This window comes from Amblyomma maculatum, chromosome 9, assembly GCF_055883805.1.
Source record: "Amblyomma maculatum isolate TAMU_Amacu chromosome 9, ASM5588380v1, whole genome shotgun sequence".
NCBI classification, from domain to species: domain Eukaryota; kingdom Metazoa; phylum Arthropoda; class Arachnida; order Ixodida; family Ixodidae; genus Amblyomma; species Amblyomma maculatum.
In genome coordinates, this window is record NC_139352.1 from 102,457,086 (window position 1) to 102,482,044 (window position 24,959).

At 44.7% G+C, this 24,959-nt stretch overlaps 1 protein-coding gene across 1 annotated transcript in view; it reads left to right on the plus strand.

Annotated features, from left to right (window-relative positions):
* Positions 1–606: 606 nt before the first annotated feature.
* LOC146180065 (uncharacterized) overlaps positions 607–24,959 on the plus strand; it is a 50,485-nt gene continuing 26,132 nt past the window's right edge. Inside the window, exons 1-8 of the mRNA XM_084579410.1 lie at positions 607–791; positions 1,914–2,113; positions 2,186–2,212; positions 2,449–2,475; positions 2,553–2,627; positions 3,005–3,076; positions 3,477–3,530; positions 4,394–4,472. Coding sequence (XP_084435536.1) covers positions 703–791; positions 1,914–2,113; positions 2,186–2,212; positions 2,449–2,475; positions 2,553–2,627; positions 3,005–3,076; positions 3,477–3,530; positions 4,394–4,472 — 623 coding nt within the window. The 5' untranslated portion in view covers positions 607–702. The remainder of the gene's footprint in view (positions 792–1,913; positions 2,114–2,185; positions 2,213–2,448; positions 2,476–2,552; positions 2,628–3,004; positions 3,077–3,476; positions 3,531–4,393; positions 4,473–24,959) is intronic.

Genomic DNA, 24,959 nt, shown 5'->3' on the forward strand with positions numbered 1-24,959 from the left:
AAGCATCCTAGATATTACAGCGATAACAGCAGCAGCAGTATGATCGAGCAGCAGTAGCAGCAGCTCGCGCATAAACTCTATTAACTCTATGACATGGCTCTATGATAAACTCTATGTCGTGCATGGAGGCAGCCATGTTTTGATGCCCATGTTGCTGCCGATGAGAAAGGAGTGCTTTCACTTTCACTTTTGTTACAGCTTTTTGTCAAAGGCCGAGTCACGCCCGTGGCAGCAGCTATAATGCCTATATTCTAGGCACTATACAGCAGCCGACCCCACACAGGTTTCACTTGCTGCGGCGCCGCGAGCGTCCCCTTTGTTTGTAAACACTGTGTTGGTCTATACCTTTTAAACGCGTATAGTATAGCACATAAGTATAGTTCATAATAAAAATATATCTTAAGCTATTTTGGTCAAGAACCACAACTGACTCTGGTCAGGAAAATGTTTTTTTAAAGAAGAGTGCACGTGATGCACTCCTCCTTTCACACTTTTGAATCGCCGGTGGAGTGAGGAAAAGCGAAAGCAGAGAAAGGGGGAAAGTACACACCCTTGTACACACAAGAGGGGCTTTAACACGCAACTATAACGCAACTGTTGCGCGCGGCGCGCGGCGGTGAAAGTGAAACTAACTGCTAACGGAAAACGCGAGTGCGCCCTGTCCGAAAGTTTTATTTGTGAAGCGGAGGCGATACTGACAGCATGTCGTACGTCTACTGTTGTGCGAAATGGTGCGACAGATCGACGTACAGAGGCCACAGCGGATTCTTTCGAGTTCCTGCCGATCACAGGTATGTGGAAAACCGCTATCGGCTAGCCTTCGCTCATCGACTACGGAGTGTACCTGTGTTTTCCGCGAGTTGTTTTACGCTTCAGCCTTTCTTCCCTGATATTTGCTTATAGAGAGAATCATTAAAAAAAAAAAGAGCATTTCGCAGGTTGGTGAGGTGAGAAACGACTTCGCAGATGGTATTACATTACTATGCGCATTACGTCAATTTGACGTCGTGCGGGATATATAACATTCCGGTGTAGATGTTTGAGCTGGGCTTCCAGAGAAGCTTTTATTCTGCCCTCTTAGCCGTAGCGCAGACCTTACTAATTGGTTGGCGCTGCACGTTGGAGACTAATTCAAAGCGCGAGCTGAACCCGCGGCAGCTCGCTTTTTTTGTAAGCGGCATTGATTGTACGTAGCACTTCCACTCCGCGTGCATTGCACTACTGCCGCTCCCCTACGTGTCATATCTTCCTTAACATCTCATTCCCGAGGACACGTACCGAACTCTTCGCGCTTTATCTAGTATCTGCGAGCGCTCCATGTGTCCTTCACGAGGCCGGGCATATTTTTCAAATACACAACCGCGGTTATCGCTTTTTCTCAGGACTTCCATGTAATGAGCTGTAGATGGTTGTGATCGGTATGGATACGAAAAGAGCTTTTCACAAGCCGCGACCTCATTGTCACCAGATTTTTTTTTTTTCCTATTATAGCTGGAAAGCTTCTTTCGTGAAAGATTTTTTTTTTTTTTTACCAGTCCTTATAGTTCTACTGCTGCAGTACAATATTTCATATATACACAACGGCAGTATAAATAGTGCGAAGAGCTATTTATGCATGGCTTTAGTTATTAGAGCATTTCACAGCCTTCACCTAACACCTGAATATAAATTCGCTCCCTAAAGGGTAGGCGCAACCTGTGCCTCCTACGGCCAGTGTCAAAGAACTGATTGTTCATTGGATGCAGTGCTTGACAGGAAGCACAGAGATAATTCTTTAAATTAGTAATTTCTTTTTTTTTTTTTTTTTTTTTTTTTTTTGCGTGGGAGTTCAGGTATAATATATATTTTGATATGTTGAACTGTACCAGGACCATTTGAATTTACATCTTGCTTGGCTTTGTGGATCATTTCAGGTTTGAGGCATGGTTAACATATGCTAACCGGCCGGACTTGCTAAAAAAGCCCAAAGAACAAGTTTGTAAATCGTACAAAGTGTGCTCCCAGCACTTTTCGAAAGATTCCTTCACAAGTGATGAGTGCAGAAGGCTGGTACGGGGAGCGATCCCCTCTGTAAAAGTGCGGGACAACCGACTGAGGGCCCTGGTTCATCCAGGTATGTAGAGTTCTGTACCCTGCAAATACTTCTCTGCCATGAGCACATAACTGTTTTTGCTCCCCTTTGCAGATTTCTTCGAAGTTGTACCTGAAGAAGGTAAGGGTGACTTATTTAAATAAAGGTGTTTTGCAAAAGCAATGTAGGAGAGCACAAGGCTTTCGTAAGGAATTGCACAAATATAATCTGCGGCATGAAAAACTTGTCATAATCACTGTCTTGTGACAACTATTCCCATTTGTTTCAAAGTGTTTGTAAGAAGAAAGAACTGTGTTGCAGACCCTGAACTGCTGCTGTGCTTTTTCTTCAATTTCTTCCGGCAACTTTCCTTACAGTGACTCCTGTACCTCTTTTGGATCACGGTAAGCACAGCACTTTGCATAAACAGCTATTGCGACTGTGTTCTCCTTGGAAATAGCTAGGAATAATTCAAATGCAGACTACATCAGTGCCCAACCTGGGACCAGGCCAGCCAGCATTGGTGATCCTTGCATCTCTGAGGATGAAGAGGAAGGTAGGTACTCAGTTCAACCAGTTTCAAGTAATGCGGTTGGGGAAACTTGTCACTGGTTGCTACTCATGCTGTAATAATTTTGTAACAGATTTAAGAACGTAAAGAAATATTTGCAGTATTATTTTCCAACCAGCACTAGTGAACACATTTATTTCATACTGAGAAAAAATGTAGTTTAGTAACTGTGCTTTATAGCAGTGCAGCAACTTCCCCCGTCTTGCTCCTTGCTCTACTGCGAATTGAAGAGCCATAAAGGTAGTGTTGGAGTATAATACCTGTTTGAAATATTTGGTTAATAATTATAGTATTTGTTTCGTGCTGTGTTTTCCCTTTTTTTCATGGAGAGCAAACTTTAACAAATTTCTCTTCCTTCCCAGGTGGCACCAAACCACTATATAGTCCTGCACCATCTTGCCTAAGTGAAGATCATGCATCTTCAACCTTTTCTGGTAATTCATGCCTTGCCTTACAATGTGGCTGGCAGTGCCTTAGTTGTTTTTAAACACCTACTTGATAGGCACACATCTGTGTGTAGTTTACTCAACAAATTTTTATTCAGCTGGAATAGGTATCAAGCAATGTCCACCTTTCAAGCAAAGTACCAAGGTATCAGAATAGGTATCAAGAATAGAATAGGTATAGGAAAGGAAAGGAAAGAATAGGAAAGAACAGGCATCAAGAGAAGTACCAAGGGTTTGAGCAGATATTCTTGAGAAAATGCTGCACCAGCTTCAAGTTCTTTAAATGAAACATTCTGCGTAAAGCTTGTACACTGAATTATTGGTAAGAGACTTTACACTGCCTCAGAATAGTAATTTACTAGAGTACATTTCTTCATTTGTTCTGCAGACACTGCCACAGCTCAAGCATCATCAACAGAGCCGCCTTGCTTGCCTGATGATGGTAAGTGCACTGCACCAAATAACCTGTCAATATAACACTATACGCTTTTATCTAAAGAACACAGAAATGGCCCAGCATCTTTCATTCATTTCCTAGTCTATTTTAAAAGCTGTGCCATGCAGAAACCTTCGAACAGAAATACAAATATTCTTTTTACTTTTTCCTAGTGAATTTACTCTAATTAGACACTTTTATAGATCCCTTAATATATGCTGATTTTATAGCACTGCCATGATCAATCCATTTAGGCAGTTGAAATGATGCAGTTTTACATTGAAGAGCATTGGAGTTCTCTTTCTGTTGAAAAGCACCCAAACTGCACTGATAGAGAGCACATTGCTAAATTTTGCTTGCACCCAACTTTCACTTCCTCATTAACATCTCTTATTGGGCTAGTTGGCGCATACTTGCATTGGTGAAAAAAGCTAACTGCTCTGAACAATGCGGACCACTGAAAGGAAGAAGACTAGATACAGGTGCCTGCGTCTGAGAGATTTCATTAGCACGTACAGCTGCCTTTCCCATTTGACAATCTTTTGTTGCCTGTTCCACTCCTAGCGAGACATTATTGCTTGTACCACTCTCATGGTGATTGAAGATTGGCAGGCAGTGTTGGTTTTGCCTGGAAAGTCAGCAATATATGATAAGAAGTCTACTTTCTTCCAGCAAAAATTGCATATTGCAGCCTAATTCAAGGTCTATCATAATTATTTTAAAAATGCAGTTGTACGTTTTGGCTAGGAGCTGGTGCCATCATTACTTCTTACCTCTGATTCCCCTCTAATACCACTGCTAAGAAGTACTAGTTGACTATTTTTCAATTAAAAACTGCCTGCGAAGCTTAAAAATTTTTTTTTTTTCAGCTGCACCTGGTCCCAGTGGCCTCTCAAGCAGAGGTATGACTAAGACCCTAGGGACACCGCAAGACACCAAAGCGTCCGGGTAGGCGGCGTCTCACGTATACCCCTAGAACAAAAACGAAAGTAGGCAAATTGACTACACGAAAGCCTTGGGGAGATGCAGGACAAAGCACCTTGCAGAGCGCATAACTTGGCAGGAGGCATTGAAGCAGATTGCACTGCTTTTACCAAGAGACCTTTTTGAATTGGTCAAAGCACAAATCAGGCTCCAGTCTTTTCCCAAATCGAAAAAGCATTGGTCAAGGCAAATGAAGCAATTTGCACTAAATTTATTTTTTCATTCCCCAAAAGCCTATCGGTTCCTCAGAGAGGTAGGTACTTCATTTGCCACATGTGAAAACACTGAGGCGCTGGCTGTCAAACATAGTAATGGCACCTGGTATCATTCCAGGTGCAATGGATTCGATAAAATCAATAACAAAAAATTGGGCAGTACAGAAAAGAAATCTAATGTATGATCAGTCAAAAGACCTTGTGATTGGCTTTACAGATGATGAAAATTCGAGGACTTCTCACGTTGCGAACACTGCACTTGTTAAGGCAGTGTCTGGCATCTCGAAAAGTTGGATGCAGCCAGTTGCCTATGCAGTGTCTCATAACGCAACATCAGCTCTTGCCATGCAAAAGTTGCTATTAGAAGTAATTCAACAAACTGAAACAAAAGGTCCCTTGGTAAAATCTGTGACCAAGGGTCGAACAATGTCAGTCTATAAAAAATGCTGATTCATTCTATCTGTGAACCATATTTTATTGTCAACAACCGCAAAATATACTTCATGTTTTATACCCCACACCTTGTAAAATGCACAAGGAACAATTTGAGAAAACATAAACTCACAATTGGCTCTGCGGTTGTTGACTGGTCACACATTGAAAACCTTCACAAAAAAACTTGCAGCATAGATCAGGCTTCTAAAACAGCAACTGAACATCTTAAGAGTCAATGGGCCAAAAAGCTCAAAGATCAGCACATCTACAGGATGCCCTTCACTGACATGAGAGTGAAGCATGCACCCCAAGTGTTCAATGAATCTATGTCGGTGGCACTACTCACTCTCATTGCCATTGGAGAACTTCCTGTAGATGCCAAATTTATTGCAGAGTTCACAGAAAGAATGGATAAGCTTTTTGATAGCTTAAACAGCTCAGGAACAAAAAAGCAGGACGAGAAATTGTGGTATGCCATGAGCGAGGACTCTGAACATTGTGCCTTCCTTGAGACATGCTTGAATTGGATTGCCATATGGCACTTCGGTAGCCCTCAGGACAAGCAACCACGCACCAACAAAGGTTGGCAGATTACAATTAAAACTTTGCTTCTGCTGTGGACTGATCTAAAAGAAGACTTCGGTTTTTCAAATCTTTGCATTCGCCGATTGCAGCAAGGCCCATTGGAGAACTTTTTTGGAATCATCAGAAACATGGCTGCAATGAAGCTCCGAACGTTTACCAATTTGTAGCAGCTCTAAAACACATTTGGATCGGCAAACTTTTGAAACTCACCCAAGGAAACTGCAAGGTGACAATAAATGCATACCTCACCGACTTGGCGAGTGCTTCTGCATTTCTGTCACCTCGCAGCACACCAATCCCAGCCCACAGCAGGCAGCAGAGCCTTGGTTCATCTCACCTGCAAGTACCTTCTTCGGGTGCCACTGACATGGTATATGAAAATGTAGTATACCATGTCACCGGCTCCCTTGTGAAGCACTTCCTTGACCTGAGGACTAGCGTGTGTACCTGTAAGAGCACTGTGCTAGCTAAAGACGGTGGTTCTCTTCAGGGGCAACACCGATTCTTTGCATTGCTCAAGGAAGGCGGTGTTGGCGAGAGCCTCTTCCGCTCAATTGCCGCAACATCGGATGAGTGCCGTGACTACATTAAAAGATTACACACTACCTTCAAAAATGAAAATAAATTCTTTGCCCATTTGACTAATGTATGCAAAAATTTAGTTGACCGGCTGCCAAAAGCGCCACAGCTTTTTTGTTTTCCAGACTGTAGCAGCCAGTTTGTAAAGATCTTTTGCCACACAAGGCTGCAGTGGCACCTTTCATTTGTTAATCATAATATAGATGCAAAATCAAAACACAGTGCCCCTAACAGGAAAGTTCGCAAAACAGCTAAATAAAGGTCATACATTTCGTGATAAATGTGGTGGTATGTGCTGTTTTTGGTTTGGTTTGTGGTGTTTAACGTCCCACAGTTATTCAGGCTATGAGAGGCACATATGTTTTGTTTTATGATCTCAAAGCTTCACTTTGGATATGACAGATGCAGCAGTAGAAAGTCTTGATTAATAATTAAAAGTTAAGGTTCTTCAGCGTGTGTGAGGATCGCACTAAATTCAGTTGTCTGGTATTTGCCTTCATCAAATAATGCGTGCTGCAGCTTGTTTCAATCTTACCACTTTAGCCCCGCAAACAAACGCCATAGTCACTGAGCCATCTCAGCAGGACAGTGGAAAACAATTGACTGGATTTTATAACATGAGGATTATGCTACATTATTATCCATGGCATTCAATCTGCATAAGCAGGGTGCACTTAATTACTGTTGCCTCTGTTGCGTTATTTGTTTTTTGGGTGCAAGTCCACTTAATAAAAACTGAACTTTCTAACTTTTGAAAAACTCTGTTAGCCTGAGCTGTCTTTGCCTGGTGGTGTCATAACAATGAATGTCACATGTGCAGCTTAAACTAAATGCTACAGTAAAAAGCTCTGGATCAGTTATGAACACTTAAGGCCCTTCAGCTCCCATCAAAGTTGTGCTAAACAGTTTTTAATTTTGCCTGTATTGAATTGTGGTTCCTTGAGCTTGGATTACATACTGCCACCTTATGTCTGGCAGCTAAATGCCATAGTGACACAGCAATCTCGGCAGTATTGCAAAAGGTGGCCAAATAGATTTTAGTGGCAAAAATATTGGGCATTCTACTGTGCATACATGCTGTTGTCCTTCTGCTTTATTTGCATTGCCGCTGCTAGTCCACTCGATAAACAGTTTGCTTTGTTGAAGAGTCTCAGCTTGAGCCCTGCTGTTACCCATTCTATGCATAGCCATGTATAGCAATAATGGCTTTGACTATGAGTAAAGAAGAGGGGCAGAAAATAGCTAGCCTTTGCAGGCCATGGTTGTTCGAAACTAAGCCCCCGAGGGGGCACAGCAGGGTTAGCAGAGCCTCTTCCAAACGCACACCCCTAAAAGAGCCGGGCGCCGGGCCGGGGGACGCTTGTACCCAATTTTACCGGTGGGTGTCCAGCGGCGGGTTTCGAACTGACCACTTCCCGCAGCCGAGACGGGCGCCCAAACCACTCGGCCACGACTGCACCTTGAGGAATGAAGACTGTAATAAAAGCATGCAGACAGAAAGAGATGTTTCAGTTCAGGGCTCTTGATTATTTTGACTCCCCAAGGCTATTTAGTGTGCCTCACATCACATGTCACGTGAACATTTTTTGCATTTTTCCCTCATTGAAGTCGGAGTATTTTGTCAAAGTGCGAAAAGTTTTGTTTAATAACTGTCCAGTTTTGTCTAAACACAAAAAAGGAAGCTTGCTCGATCTCCCAGCTCGGTACTGACCAAAGAGGGGTATGCACAAGGATGCATTTCTGTTTTTTTGCCCATAACGAAAGTGCCACATTTTTCTTTTGTCCCCATGTATGTGTTCAATTATGTCTGTTCTCACTGCAGCACAGGTGGAATATTATGCATAAGGTCACAATATTAGGTAAATTTACTACATGATGTTCCACTTGTAAGAGTGCCATATTTTTTATATGTTATCACCATGAGTGCAGTTGTGTTGCACTGCAACATGGATACCTCTGTCCATGAGCTAGCTGCTCTCATTGCACACCAGCCTCAGCTATGCTGCTTTATCAAATATTCTGGGTGTATCCCTGCACCTACTCTCGACCTGCTTCAGCAAGGTTTGCCTCCTTCTGTTATCACCCATAAGGAAGGCAATCATTGTTTTGGGTATTTGAGGCTGATGCTGTGTCTTCGATGTCTGTATGGATAACCTATGTGATACTTGTGATATATAAAATTAGTCTCGTTATTGAAAGTCATGCACTTGTGTGCACAATCTCATTTTATTGTGTTGACTGTCCTTTGTCTGTGTAATGTAATCTGATTATATACATATGCGATCTAGCAAACATATCTGTGAACATACATGTGAATGCTGTGATGCAAAAATTTTTATTTTAGTAAAGCAGTATTTATGCAGAATTCTTGTTTTGTACTCTTGCTTTGCTAGTGTGCAACCTTAGTGGTCGAGCCGCAGCAAAATCAAGGTTGGTTGGTTTGTGAGGTTTAACGTCCCAAAGCTACTCAGGCTATATATGAGAGACGGAGTAAGATAGACAGGAGCGCCGACTCCGCTCTTCGGAAGGGTGAAACCACGGCCGCTCAATTGAGGCGCACTTGGGTGCGGCCTGTCGCGTTGCCCGGAAGAGCTGTATTGCGCCTAGCTCTCATCGCCACCGCTCCGTGACAAATCCGGGTGGAGAGCTGTGCGCAGCTGCCATGGCTGTGCTTTCGTTGCGGCGCCCACGCGGTCGGCGCTTGTTCAATTTAGGATTTATGAGCGGCGTTTCACACATTATGTGATGCTATGTGCAAGTTTGCTATTGTTAAGGTGATAGCGGCATGTCATCGCTGGGCTTTTCCAAGTCATTCGTGGTCTTCCGTTTACAACGAGAATCAAGGCAGTCGTGTGCTTCGCTAAGTGGGCACCCATTTAGTTGCGTTTCAACCACTGTAATAACGTGTTAGATCTTACAATCTTGAAATAGGGACAAGGTTTGGGGCCATTTATTCAGCGTGCACTTTTTTGAAAACTTACAATTCAGGACGTAGCGTTCAACATTTATGTTCAGCCTGTTCCTCCGTTTTCACTGGAAATAATATTCAAGTGGGTACCACCACCTAAACATACTAGCTAACACAAACTGTTGCAAAAGAAACAACACAAGACAGCCAGTTCATCGACACGCCCGCAGGCTCAGGCAATTTTTTTTTTTCGTTTGATTATAAAGTCGCGTGATGCACAGAAGGCACGCAAGCTTATTTTACGAGCGAAGAACGAAAAGGGTTTATGTGCAAACATGATTTTTTCCACTGTCAGATTGATGTTGCCTGTCCAGTTGGTCAGCAGTGGTCGCATTAGTTTGGTTAGGTCCTTAGTGTGACGGCGGTATTCTCTCTCGCAAATCAACTCCGGAAATTGCACAAAATAGGGAAGAAGGAATGAAACTAACATGTTGCACAGCTTGCTGCTTCTTCTGACCTCTGGGCACTTCATCACCTTGCTAACAAGGGTGCATGGTGATTTTCAGATACCTTAGGCGTCCATCATCAAGAATTTTGATAAGTCCAGGGTTTTGCAGGAATCACAAGGCACAAAGTTAATAAAAAGATGGGGACTAATAAAATAAAGCTATTGACACTCTAAAGTAAGGACTAGAAGATATTTAAACTTTGGTGATATACAAATAATGAAAACACGGGCAGGCACTGAAAACAGAATAAATAAAAATGTTTCATGAGATTCTGCAAAAATAATTATACTTTCTCTTCAAATGGACGTACAAAGTAACCAGCCAAGAATGCAATCAGTGCTAACTCTATGTCAGCTGCTGGTTCACACCACACATGAATCAATCCAATCTGACTCGAAAACTCTCTCGCAGCAGATGTGATCACAGTTGGCAAGGTACGACTTTCATAATCACGAATGCCAAGTTTTATAGCTGCCTAATTGTCGATATGTGCATTTGCAGACTTTGATGCTTGCAAGATGCCAACCTGCACAAAGCATGGCAAAATGTGTATAATCTCAGTCGATATCTTTTTTTTCGCTATTGGTACCTTCAGTATTTTTTCCGAGGTGAAAACTGCAGCCCTTGCGTCAACTCTGTCGTTCCCGCCTTTGAATTGCCTTAGGCTGATGAGGGCCTGCTTTAGGGCGTGTCGGAAGCTGAAAATAAGATTCGGTTAAATGCAATGCACTAGTAAGGCACACAGAAGACATTGTTGTCAGATATTTGATGTGATCAAGAAGGTACTTAATTTCCACCACTGTGGATCTGGTTGTCATGATTGTTGCTTCGTAGGTTTGTTTGGTTATCCTTTGGTTCGACGTGCCTCCTTGGACCTGAATGTCTTCGATATGGCAAAGTCTAACTCTAACCAAGAGAGTCGCTCGTCATCTGACAAATAGAGCGGCTCCTCTTGATGTCTCCGTGGCTTCACTTATGCGATGTTGTGCAAGGCATATCATTTTGATATCATTGTCATAAAAGTGATTGTGGCAGAGCTATCTTGAAACACACATGCTTCAGGATGACACGGGGGGTTGTCCAGGAGGAAATGAAGTGTAGCTATAACAAGTGGGGAAAATGTATCGATTGGCCTGCGCACATTCATTTTTTCAAGGTTGTTTGGCTCAACATGAGCCCGCTTGAGTAACTTAACTTGTAATGTGGGCAGTTCGGGAGCACGGAGGGGATGGCTGAAGGAAGCAGGATCTTCAGTTTTATGTTCTTCCTGTAATCGTCATCTGTGAAGTGCAGTGAGTATACCAGTGACTTGTCACTCGGCTCCCACCGGCTTCCTTTTCCGTCCTAGCCCTCCCAAGATATGTTTTTCAGCCATGCTGCTCGACGTTGTGAATCACACAGGAACTCATGGTAACCAATCTTTTCTTGCTTTCATGGTGCACAGCGGCACTCAGCAGCATAGGTCGGCACCATGAGGAAGGGCTCACTCACACTCACGACCAGTGACTCTCAACCCACTCACTCGCACTCACACTCATGCCCGCTGCCATTCACCGCCACTCACTCACACTCGCACTCATGGCCACTCCTGTTCGCGGCCACTCACTCAGACTCACACTCACGGTTACTCTAGTACCCATCCACTCACTCACGCTCATACTCATGCCATTTCTCATTCATGGCCACTCACTCCCACTCACGGCGACACTCATACACGTCCACTCACTCACACTCATGCCCGATCCCATTCACGGCCACTCACTCACACTCACACTAATGGCTGCTCCCATTCGCGGCCACTCACTCCCACTCACACTCATGCCTGGTCCTATTCACGGCCACTCACTCACACTCTCACTCATGCCTGGTCCTGTTCACGGCCACTCACTCACACTCACACTCATGGCCACTCCCATTCATGGCCACTCACACTCATGACCGCTCTCATTCCCGGCCACTCACTCACACTCATGACCGCTCCCATTCCCAGCCACGTGAGTCTGAGTGAGGCGATATGAGTGCACTCATGAGGGAGTGCGCCGACCGATGCAAGAAAGTATTAGAATAGAGCAGATAGGTTTACACACGCTAAAAAAGCATTAAGCAGGACATTACGCAATTTGTTACTTCAGCTCTTTTGGCTCAGCCGTTAATTCAGTCTACTGGCGCCATCTTGTTGTTAGAACAGTAGTAGTTTTTATTAAAAAAAAATAACACTTGTTAGGTCCCATTTCTGCGGCAAAATCATCACTCCGTATAACAAATAAACTAAAATTAGAGCTACGAGATCTTTTCTAAGCGATGGGTCCGGCGTCAAAGTGAGCCGTGATTTTGGAAACGATAAACACGAACAAGAATCGCGCATGCTAAATGCCCGTTTTATGTAGAGCGGTTTCACCCGCTGACATTGCGATCATCATCAGCCTGCAACAGAACATAGTGTATGTCTAGCCTCAAACTGTTCGAGCAGGCTCACTGTGCACGCTCTGCGTCCGAACACTGACGAACACCGGGACGTCCTCTGATGTGCGGTCACGTGAGAGGAGTTGCCGCGGCAGAGGTCAAACTATTTTCTTTTCTATTTGTTCTAGTTAAATTGAATCTTTCACTGAATCTGAAATTGTAATATCAACGCATTCCGTAATAACATTATCGCGAGAAATCCCGGATTCCCTATGCAAACATCAAGCATGCTGTCCTTGCGTGTCGGTCGAATCGTACTCACTTCATAAGCGTCACATGCGAAAGCACTGATCAAAAATCACACTGCAACATCAACATCAATATTTTCGTTTGGCGCAAGCGCACTAAATTTAAAGTACGGTATCTCAGTTTTCCGCATGGCGATTTTATCCGGCAGCGTTTGAACATATTCATCGCAGCTTTGGTAGCGCGCTGCCAAGAAGTACAGAGATCGAGTATAGCTCTGGTTCTCTAGAAGATTGGGTTCTAGAGCTCTGCATAGTATACCCCCTTTTTTTCAGTCAATGAACATTTGTTGACAATACCACACTCCTGGAGCGGATGAAAGGTGAAGATTCCCGGGTCGGGTCGACTCGTATATTTCACCTCGCTCAACTTTTCGGTTCCCCGACGCGCGCTCTCGTTGCTTCATGTACTTCCTTTTTTCCCTCCATATCTATACTTCTCGTCCTGGCTTCTTTCGTTCTTGCCCATTCCTCCATCCAACTTGCTCGTTTTTCACCACAACACTTCTCATATGTATCGCATTAAAGTCCTATATCTGATAACTCGGCAACACATAAATAACGGTCAAATAACACCGAACGCGACCCGTCGCCGAGCACGGCGAGCGCCTTGGCCATAAGATCGCCTTCGAGGAAGTGAGCTGTGAAACATACAGCCCTCAAGTTGTATCACACCCAGCTCACAAAGGCGACTCAGGTTACTAGGAACGCTACTCCCTTCCGCACGCCAGCTACCTAAACAGGAAAAGCGAAGGACGCGGCGGCGCGGCCCTACTGCTGCTCACTGATCATATTGTTAACATTAGCTTCGGGCTTATTCATACTTTTAGTGATTGTTTGTCCCCCCCCCCCCCCCCCCACACACACACACACACTGCACGGGGACAAAAGCTAATTTTCCTGCCTTGCTGTAAAATTGTGCAGAAATTATTTCACAATGGTGGGGTGGGCTTATTTTCCAAGCAGTAGTTGTGTGCAGGGCTGTTTCGCCTAACTTAGGCAGAGATGCGAGGCATCTGTGAACCCACCCTGACTCCCTCCCCCCTCCGATCCTTCCTTCCGCTCTACACTTTTAACTCTTGACAACAGGACGGTGACGAACCTAGCCATGTCTCTTCGCTTGAGGCGAGCTAGGGGAGACAGGTACAATGCAATGCTTACATTCCGAAGGCCTGGAAGTTGCTAGCACTGTGCACGATTATTGTGCAACAGTTTGTTGCGTCGATGAAACGAGGGACGTCGTTTTCCGTGGCATGAAAGCAACCTCCTCGCCGAGCACTGCGAACGCGCCGACCACAAAATCTTCTTTGAGAAAAAAAAAATAAGAAATAAATCAACCACTACCACCAGGTGAGCGTCCTTGCCGTGGAAACCAATCTTTTCAAAAAACGACACGTCGAGTCTTGGTTCATCCGACTGACAGCAGCAGCAGTAAATAGGAATTCGGGGACGCTAGTTGGTAGAGGGAAAGCAAAGACCCCTGCTTGCTACTACGGGCCTTGCATTTCAGTCGCCCCGGAGGAAGGGACCGAGTTCGTCCAGAAAAGTCGGGTTCTAATAAATATTTTTGGTTGGAGATAGTGTTCCCGAAACTTCTGTTTCAAGAACCCAACCAGGCGGATTTCCGTCGAAGATGTTCTCGTTCAATTATGCAGGCGAAAGTGGCGGCCGAGGAGGCGTCGCGCATGCGCAGTAGTGCTACTTGAAAAATGTCCATTGGTACATCTTAAGCACCCGAGCTGCACCCGGCGCAAAGAAAGAAATGCCGTTCAAAAAATTACTTCATATGCCTGACGCCTTCATTTAAGGCTTCGTAGATCGCTCGTGTTGCTGTGCATTCCTTTTGAACTGAGAATTCGCATGGCAAGGGCGTGAGGGCACTGCAAAGCGCCAATCAAAAAAGGTATGCGATATTCTAAACTGAAATAAAAAGAAAATTATGTACTGAAGATTGCCTCCTTTTTATACGAGTGAGAAGGAACACATAAAACAATGCAGAAAAAAATTAAAAGGACATACAATAATCGTAATTATAAAACTGCTAGTGCTGAAAATAAGGGTTTCATTCGGACATTTTATTTGAGAAAGCCAGAGCTGGAATTCTCAGAGTCATGTCCCTCATATAAGGTTCTCTAATCTTTCAAAATTGGCCTTTCTTTGTATTATTATTTCCTTTGGGTGTATTATATAGGCACCCCTAACGGCGGTTACTTTGAACGCGGCTTTCACTAACAGTCGCAAGTCTAGATTTGACGACTGGTGGTGGTAGTGGTTATTTATGGAATAATCAAACGAAAGGAAGGAAAAGAGTGCTGCTGGCCGCGGCAACTCCTGCCTAAAATCTGGAGCAAGCGAGCTGCGACCGGCGGGAAAGCAAAGGGTTAGGGAGAGGACAGCGAGTGGTTGTGCAGAGGGGAGCGACAGCAAGAAAGGACACGGGGAGCTTTGTACATTATTTCCAGTTCACCTTTCAAGCACTTCAACATCGTAATAAATTCCCTGATATTTGGCCTGCAGCCTTTTTACTTCTCGTAGAAGAGACCATTTATTTTGCCAGTTAAAGTAAACACTATGGATAGCAGTCTAGAGCAGCAATAAATCGAATTGTATAGCATGATAGGGACAAAGTATACAAGTTATGCATCATTCTTGCAACCAGTACAGCACAGACCAGGGATTAACGTAGTACAACTGCTTGAAAGGTCCTATAAAAATGGAAGTCGATCTCGTCTCACGCCCAATATCCGATAGGTCTCAACAGATGTGGAACAGGCCGAGCTCAGGCTTTCCGATGTGCCCCGGTCGTTGCAGTGCATTAGTCGGATGTTGTCAGCTTTTTTTTTTTTTTTTTTTTTTTTTTTAATTCTCGCCATGCCTAATTGTTGTCTTCTGCGTTTATAACGCCCTGCTTTTAAAGTACATAGACTGACGTTGGCTTTTATTGATGTGTTAATTAACAAAGATAGAACTGTCGTTTGCCGGCATTACCATATTGGTCTGATTATGGTATGGTAGATATAACATTAAAGTTATATATACCATACCATAATCAGACCAATATGGAGATTTTGTAAGGGAGGAATGGCAAAAGTCCTTGTCCTTTCTTCCTGTCACTCAACTCTTTTCTTATCCGTCTTTTTTACTGTCCCTTTATTTCCGCCGCTTCAGTACAGGTGCTTCTGGGGATTAGATAGCAGATATCGGTGCTGATGAACATCTTTTTGCTTCCCTTTTTGTTTATGTGAATAAAACCACTTACTACTACTATATTACTATTACAGGGAAGGCAAAATATTTACCAGATATATCGGTATACAATCGGCTGTATTCACAAGCAGAATGCGATCATATCAACCACGTGCTGCCAACTCGGCAGCCCTTTCCGAGAACTTTCAACCCGTGATCGCATATCGCTTATAAATGAAGTATGGTGGTAAAATGTGCGAATTCATTTTTTGTTTTTGTTTTTCACAAAACGCAGAATAAATTTGGAAATTTCCCCAATTTCGCGGCTAGTTGGCGGCGTAGCTGGCTCTTTCCAGCCAAGGTTTCCTTTAATCATTGAAACATTGCTGCGGGAGTATTATGCTCAGAAATAAACCTGGTAACACGAGTTTGGATGTGTTCAAGTTTTTGTCTGGGATACAAGCGAATAGCGCATGGCGTTCAGATTTGTAATGAAAAGCTGTTCTTTTTTTTTTCTTTTTTTTTTTTGGGGGGGGGGGGGGTGACTATGCAAGTGACGTCGAATGAGGCTAAGAATTTGAGGATACGCATAAGATGTTGAATATATCTACTCCTTGTCATGTTTACTGAAAACTCGACCCCAAGATATGTATGATGCTAAACCCTTCCAAGACGTCGACAGACGTGCACGGGGGATTAGCACATGTTGACATTTACCATTCATCGGCATGCCCCACTTACGAAACATAGGTTGCTGAGTACACTGTTAACATGTATAGTGATCATTTTGCACAGCATGATAAATGACAGAGTCGTGCAATATAACCTAAATTTGTACTTACGAGATGATACCACATCATTTATTATAGATTAAAAAAAACAAATGCCGAGACCAAAACAGACCCCTAGGAAGTCTGGGCTCCTGAAAGAACGTGAGTTGGTTTAACTCTTTTGAACAAAGCATGCTGCGCTCAGTGACGAATGATTTCTGAACTGAGCAAATCTATTCACTATGGTGTCCGAACTATTCATTTTATTTCTGAAGCATTCAATGCATACTTTACATTGTTACAAAAGGAAGTGACGCGCACACGCACATTTCTGTGACCTACGGTCAAAGGTACCAGTAGAAAATTTCCATAACAGTCACTCATGAAATGGCTTGTCGCGAAGGCTAAATCCTCAAGAAAACAAACAAAAGAGGAAAAGACAACAACACACCAACTTAATCAGAAAACTCTGCCAACGCCGAGCAAACAAATGTCAGCAACCAAAGTGGCTATGATGATTGCATTGCAAAAGGGATGGTGCACTAAACGTAAAATTAAAAAGGAGTCATATATATCTGAGGCAATAATTGACAAGGCACAACGCTGATAGGATGAGGGAACAAATGAAATTGAAAATTTCAAAATGATCATTGACGATGGCATGTACAGCATTGGGCTTAAGTCAGGTGGAATATATATTGATCCAGAGATTGACGAAATTTCTTCTTTCCATAGGGATACGATCGCGTGCTACAATTCAGTTTGTTTATTGATTACAAGTTATGGCTGCATCAAGTATTTCGCGAATAAGCTGGTTTTCTATTTGCCGTTATAGTTGTGTTTATAAAGTTTGGAGGGCGGCAGCTGCAGTGTATACTTTCAAGACAGTGAATGGTCAAGTCACCAAATATTTTTTCTCTCGTTGTGAATATGCTTCTGCAGTCTTTTGCTGACACAAGTGGCCTGTCTCCCTGACGTATTCTTTGCGGCAAATAAAAAGATTTAAAATATAGGACTTCCAATGGCGCATATGAAACAACGGGTGATCGATATGCCTTACTGTACATTCATGCATTCGTTAGGCTGGTTTGTTCATGCGTCGATAAAATCTAAATAGACGGTGACGAACACAAAATATTATAACTCTCGATCTCTGTGAAGTCCTTATCAGAATGTGGGACGTGATGAACGTCAGAACTAAAGGCTAGTTTTTTGCTTGACCTCTTGCATTCGGTGAAGTTCGATTTCATTTAACAATTTCTTGGCTTCTTAATGACTGGGAAATACAATCTGGTCCAGCAACATATGCACCAAACACATGGCAATTTCAATAATGTCAAGGCGTGAGGAACTATAGCGAGGCAACCGGCAACGGACTACCTTACAACCGGTGATCATAGAACCCATTAGTTTTTCCGTCAGGTGTTATAATCTAATGTTGGGAGAAACAATGTTCTGTTTTTGACATATTTTCACTCTGATAATTGCGTCTTTTTCGGTTGTGTGAATGTCAGTATAACAAAAAAATATATATACTGTTCGACAAATTTAAGCGGCTGGAAACAGAAAACGGCAAGTTAACAGAGAGGCATTATGCCTTTCTGCCCTCTAAGTTGGGTTCCCTCTTCCGCACATAACTGCGTGGTGAATTTTTTTATTATAGCTGTGAAGTTCGCTGAACTTTCGGATGCGGTATTTGGTCTCCCGTGGTTGGCGCGAGGTAGCAATCAGGTGCACCTGTCACGGGGATTACCAAATTGGTGGGACCGCGGACGCACGTACGACGGAGGCCCGGTTGTGCTGCAGAGCGCTCGTTCCCCCCTCGTCTTGCATTCCTACTAGAGACGTCTTTCCAGCACCCATCTTCAGGCAGTGTTCACAGGGTTGAATGTCATTTCTGTGGCCAGTGCACTTCTTTTTTTTTTTTTTTTGGGGGGGGGGGGGGGGGTCTATTGTGCGCAAGCAGGTACCTGTACAGTGGCTGACCACTGTGCGATGAGGCGCCAATGGTCGTTTGGGCTGCAGGTGCGAGCACCCTCAGAGACAACTTTCTTCTTTTTTTTTTTTTTACCAAGAGCCTTCAGCGATTGCTCCTGCTGCATACGTTGGTCTATGCACGTGTGCGGAAAAGAAAACGTAGGGGAAAGCAGAGGTTCGGAATGCAGTGACGTCAATGCTGTTTGTAAGTTTGCTTGGGACCTCTCCTTTCCCAAGTTTTTGATTAACATCCTTTCCCCAGTCTTTGATTAGCTGATGGAAAGTTTATCTTCCTTTCCCTAATCGTCGATTGGTGAGAAGTGTTGCCTTTTTGAAGCCGTCCCCGCCAAGGGCGGAGACAGAGGGCTTAAAGGGGTCATGCAATGCCTAAAACGGGGTAAAGCAAATCGGTCGAGAGGAGGAGGAGGGAGGAAACAACTTTATTAAACGCATTGCATTAAGCGTTAAGAATGTCCTGGGCCAGGGTCACCAAGGCCAACTGATCTTGCAGCTGGTCAGAGGCTAACCAAGCCCGCCACGTTGGGGGAGGAGGGTGTGGAAAGTGAGGAGATTGGATGGCGACAGGGCATGAAAAGATGCAATGCTCCAAGTTTGCATAGTGTTCTGGGCAATTTGGGCATGCAGGGGAATGTATGATTCTGTATAGAAAAGATCGGGCAGGAGTAAGCAGTGTATTTAGTTGTATGCGTCTAAGAATGCGGATTTGCGTGGTAGTGAGAGATTTATCAGGAAGAGGAAGTGTACGGAGTGTTTCTCTAATGTTGTCGTAGTGAACGTTGATTTCTTTTTTGTAGTGAAGAGTAGTGTCCCACGTTGGTGGATAAGGCCAGGGAATCCCAGGCGCCCAGTGTTGAAGTTCGCGGGCGAGGCGATGCACTACCTCATTGCCTGGGATTCCAGCGTGACCAGGAATCCACCTCAGTGTTACAGTGTGGGGATGTAGTTTGGTAAGGGCTCTGTGTAGATCATCGTGTAGTTCTTCAGGAATGCGACCCGTGTGAATGGCGCGTATAGCTTGTATTGAATAGATAGGTACTCCCTCACAGGTCAATTCACCGCAAGAATGTTTTAGCTAGCTTCATTAACACCAGAGATATCGGCGATTAAAAATGGCGCTTCTCCTCGCTCCCCTCAACTCAACACTCCGAGACACCAGAAAAAAAAACGAAGAAAACAGCTCGGGAACTCCGCCCCGCTAGCCCCGCCCACGAAGCGTCATCGGGTGACGCTCGGTTCTCAGACTTCCGGTCGTCGCGCCTGTTTTCCCCCGAGCGTCGCCCATGCATTCACGGTCTGCCTTTCCCGTCCCGTCTGCGTTTGCATAGCTTTCAACCTTGTCTGCTGTCTTCCTCGGCCGCCGGTGTCTTCAGTTTCTTGACCTCTCGGAATTGTGTGCGACAGCAGCCCGATACCTGCAGGTGGGAGTCCACACCTACCGGCGGCCGCCGCGGAGGGAGCACTTTCCTTCATATCCCTGTCATATATTCAGCTCAAATTAGCGTGCACTCCTGCCGAGCACGGCTTTCTACAAGACCGCTTTCTTCTCTCGCGCTGCCTGGGTCAGTCTCTTTGGTACCGTCTTCTGCGGTTTGACCAACGGCGGCCGGTGACCCCTCGCGGAGTTGACGCGATAGCATCGACTCTGCATGGATGCTGGCAGACAGACGATCGAGCGTGCGAGTTGCCCGCGTGCAAACACATGTCGTCGTCGCTTTTAGTCCAGAGCTGCTTTCATTATGGTCGGCGAGAGGCATCTCTTGTTCATAACGAATGGAATGTATACGCGTACGTATCACCGACGAGAGCACGGACTGATGATCGCTACAGAGTTTGGATATCGGATGACAGGTGAGCACGAATTATTCGTCCGCGAATCTTAAAATTGAGATTAACAAAAAGGATAGTGTAGTTTTTTTTTTTTTTGACGTCCTTTCGCACATCGTTTAGGAAGTGCCAATGCGCAACGTGCACGCGTGTTTATCTCATGTGTACGCATCGTCAGAGCCAGAATCGACGGCGCAAAACATCAGCAAAGCAGCTCGGCACATTCAGTTCGGCAGCGCAGATTGTCACTGATTTTCGCACCGACACGCAAGAATCGCGCACATGAGCATGCGAGCGGCTACGCTAGAGACGCAGCGAAGCGGGTGATTCCAAAACGCCGTCCGCCGTGGCTTCGACGCAAATAAGGCCTAGCGACGACCAGGGAGCAGCGCACGATCGGAGTGCCGTCGGTCGCAGCGCCCGCGGACGGCATCTCTGCTGGCGACATCGGGTGCTGCACATAAACGGTGCGAATTTGTGTACTTTCGCGATGAAGTTAAGGACAGACCTTTTTTGACGCACATTTCATTTACACGACGGTTGATGCTGCCTGCCTTTTTAATCGGTACGGTGTTGAATCGGACCTGCGTGCTCTTTTCGCACTGCTGCACCGACGCGCACTTTCAGTCGGACGCACATAGTTTAGGAAGTGGCAATGCGTAACGTGCACGCGTATTTTATCTCATGTGTACGCATCGGCCGATCCAGAAACAACGGCGCAAAACATGAGCAAAGCAGCTCGCCACATGCAGTTCGGCAGCGCAGGTTGTCACTGTTTTCCGAAGCTACACGCAAGAATCGTGCACAGGAGCGCACGAGCAACTACACTAGAGACGCAGCGAAGCGGACGAGTCTAAAATGCCGTCCGCCGTGTCTGCGATGAAAAAGAAACAAGGCCTAGCGACGAGCAGGGAGCAGCGCACGACCGGAGTGCCGTCGGCCGCTGCGCCCGCGCCTGGCGGCATCGGGTGCTGCACTTAAAGGGGTCGTGAAACGTTTTCCGGAAATTTTGCACGGCTTAGTTAAATGGAATCCTTGTCCTGCATTATATAATATACCACGATTCGTTTCATCGCCCGCGTTGATTTAATAGCGACAAAAACAGAATTTCGGTTTCCTAGCGCGCGTCCTCCTCAACTCAACAGGTACGTCATAGCGCTAAGCCAATGAGAAGCTCCCGTTGCCGGAGCCTGCTGAGCCAAAGTTGACCAAGCTCGGTGTATTTTAGAGGTTCTAATTGTGCCCTACTCTACGCTCACACAGGGTTTTTTAATATGGCCGACGCCTAGGTTCCTCCGTGGGTTCCAGCGTCGCTGTGCTGCTATAGTGAACTAGAATATAGTCGCTACTGTTAAAACATGGTTACATCGTGGGCTTTGAGCCCTACGCCGACGCAACTTTTCGGGTGCCAGGTCGGCGAAGATGGACCCTGCGAGCGACCGGTACAGTAACACTTGTGTCGAGAGGCCGCGGTAACCGCGGCACAACTCCGGCTTGCAGAAGCCCCGACCGTCAGCCTCCCGATCCCAGCCGTTTCGGAATTACGCATTGGTATGTATGTCCGAGTCTTGCAGCCTAGCCTACGTTTGACCGTTGCGAGAGTGCGCAATCGCTAACCGAAGCTTTCGAACAGGTGCAGCTGCGGGCGGTGCGTGCCGATGCCGACTGCTCTTGAGAGCATCTGGCGAGATCCCGGCGGCGACTACGTAGTTGAAGCAGCCGTCTGGGTGTTACAGATCATCCGCATTTACTCAAATGCTTCTTGATCATGGACTGCTAGTCGAGAACACAAGGTAAGAACCTTGAGCGAAAGGCGACATAACTTGAACAAGCGGCACCTGTTTTTCATTTTCTCGAGCAAGGAATGCCGTAATGAAATCTATTGCGGAAGGCAGTGTTAATAAAATAAAGCTTCCCCTTTAACGTTACTTACCTGCGATCATCTACACTGTCTACAGTGTTGATATTGCGCCACGTTAGTGCGAACACATCGCTGGTTTTCATATTTTTCTTGTTTTCGTAGAAGCGCATGAGCATGACGTTTCACCATGCAAATTACTGGTTTGCTTAATTCCATGCACGAGTAAATGAGAAAACACGCATCATCTGATAGTGCGAACTTGCTAAATGGAAAGGGCATGCACATTGATGTGAAGTAACGAGGGGGGGGGGGGAAGCTGTCCGGACACATTTGCTTGTTTTATTAGCCAGGTATGACCTTCTGCAAGTGCAGCACTTCAAAACATAAATACATAAGGAATGCCACAAGAAATGCAGTAAATAAGTACAAAAGCAATCTCATTTCGGAGGACTCTGTGCTAAGTGAAATTGCATGCAGTGAAGTAGCCTGTCTCCTGCGGAAGCCGTGGGAAAATGCACTAAAAAACGACACAGAAAAGAAAAACACACAGAGCAGGACTGGCTTCTGCAGACGATCACTAACTAGCCCGACAACTCTTGTTATAGCCTGTCCCCACTTGCTGCCAGAACAATCACCATACCAGCACTCAAAGTTTTATTTGCTAGTTTTTTTTACCCACTTGCATTAGGTGAGTGTTGTATAATGTGCAAATATAATTAAAAAAATTGACTTCACTGATACCATCATCAACACCTGCACACAGTAAACCTCTCCAAAATGCTTTGACACTGACATTTTACATGTGCTGAAATGTAACAACCAAAAAAAAAAAAGAAAGACGTTCTCCCAAAGGCCAGTACACCGAAACTTCCACAGTTTGAGTAAGTGTTGGAAATTTTACAGTTAGCAAATGAAGTTATAGAGTAGTTTTGCGGCACTTGCAGAAAGTTTGGCACGTGCCATGTTGTGGGAAAACAACGGAGAGCTGTTGATAGAAGTACACTTGTAGTTTATGGCTCCTTCGAATAGAATGACTCCATGCACAGAGCTGCTTAATGCATAAGTCGCATACTTAACATCTTCGTGCTATGCGGATGATATCAGCGTGGACATTGACATCGGCCACAACACTAGTATAGAGGGTGTAAGACGACTACCAGGTTTTGTCAGTCAAAAGCTGCATTGCCTTCAGGCATTATTTTGCTGCAGTAGCAAATTGTGATTGCACTGGAGTTCTAATATTGGGTGGGCCTCATTCTCTCTCAATCACCTGCAGCAGAATTCAAAGTTTGCCATACTTCCAGGGAGAATAAATTGACAGTGAAAGTTCCACTGTACAGCTTCTGTTAGACGGGAATTAATTGTACAGTTGCATGAATAACTTTCAAATTTGTAAAAGACCTAAATCATATTTTCATTTTGCTATGCTGAAAAGTGAATATTGCTTTTTCTCTTGTCAACAGGAGGCACCACTACATCTGCTACAGCCAGCTTGCGCACTGGCTTTGGGGATGCCTCGGCAGACATCACAGTAAAGTCCTCCCTATTTGTAATGCAAGCCAAATAAGGGAAAGGTTTCCATCTGACAGTTACACTGGTTTCCAGTTTGTGCAAGGTTTGTAGAGTCATCACCTTATTCATTCTGAAACAAGCCGGAAAATATGAGAAGAGAGAATTGCAGGACAGCTGGACTAATAACTGGAATTTTACTAAAGGATAGAGGCAAAAGAAGACTTGCACAGAGATGCACATGTAAAAAAGGCCCCAAAAGACTGTTGACCGATTTCTTAGCCACACATACGTCCTTAGCCTTTGCAGTATAGTGTGCCTTTGGACTTGGATCTGTGGCTTCCCTTTTGTAACGAGTGGTTCTTGACCATAAGGAATTTGCTTTTTTTAGATTTTGATTTTTTAGACCCTTTCTGCTTTCCACGCTTTCACTGCTTTGGGGGTTTTTCGTGTGCGTGCATTTCTGTGCGAATCTTCTTTTGCCTCTTTCCTTCAGTAACATTTCAGTTGTTAGTCAAACTTTGTCTTGTGCTCCTCTCACGTGTTCCGTCTTCTGGCTGGTTTTAAGATGAATCAGTACCAACTCATCCAGTTGTTAGTCTTGTTGATATCACTAGCCTGACTGCGCCCACTGCTGGGCAAATGCTTCTCCCATATCCATCCGAATAACCCGATCCTGTGCCAGGTGCATGATTCTCGCAAACTTCCTAATTTCATCTGCTTGCCCGAGTTTCTGCCGCCCCCTGCTAAACTTGCCTTCCCTTGGAATCTAAAAGACATATATAGGCTCACTTAGAATGAATTTTGTGTACTCACTCCCTTCCTTTACCTTTGACGGGTAGAATTTTTCTTCTTTTGGAACTGACCGCAGATACATCAGCTGCATCCATATGATCCCCGCAGACTTCCTAATCTCATCTGTCTGCCCGAATTTCTGCCGCCCCCTGCTACGCTTGCCTTCCCCTGGAATCTACAAGACATATATAGGCTCACTTAGAATGAATTTTGTGTGTTCACTCCCCACCTATACCTTTGATGGGTGGAATTTTTTTTAGCACTGACCGAAAATGCATCATAATTGTGCAGTTGTGTATATACCTGCTTGTATAGATGTCTCTCCCATATCTATCCAAATAACCCGATCCTCTGTCAGCTGCATCCATCTGATCCCCGCAAACTTTTTATCTGCCTGCCTGAGTTTCTGCTGCCCCCTGCTATACTTGCCTTCCCTTGGAATCTACAAGACATATATAGGCTCACTTAGAATGAATTTTGTGTACTCAATCTCTAACTATACCTTTGTCGGATGCATTTTTTTTTTATTTAGCACTGACCTCAACACATCATGATTGTGAAGCTGTATA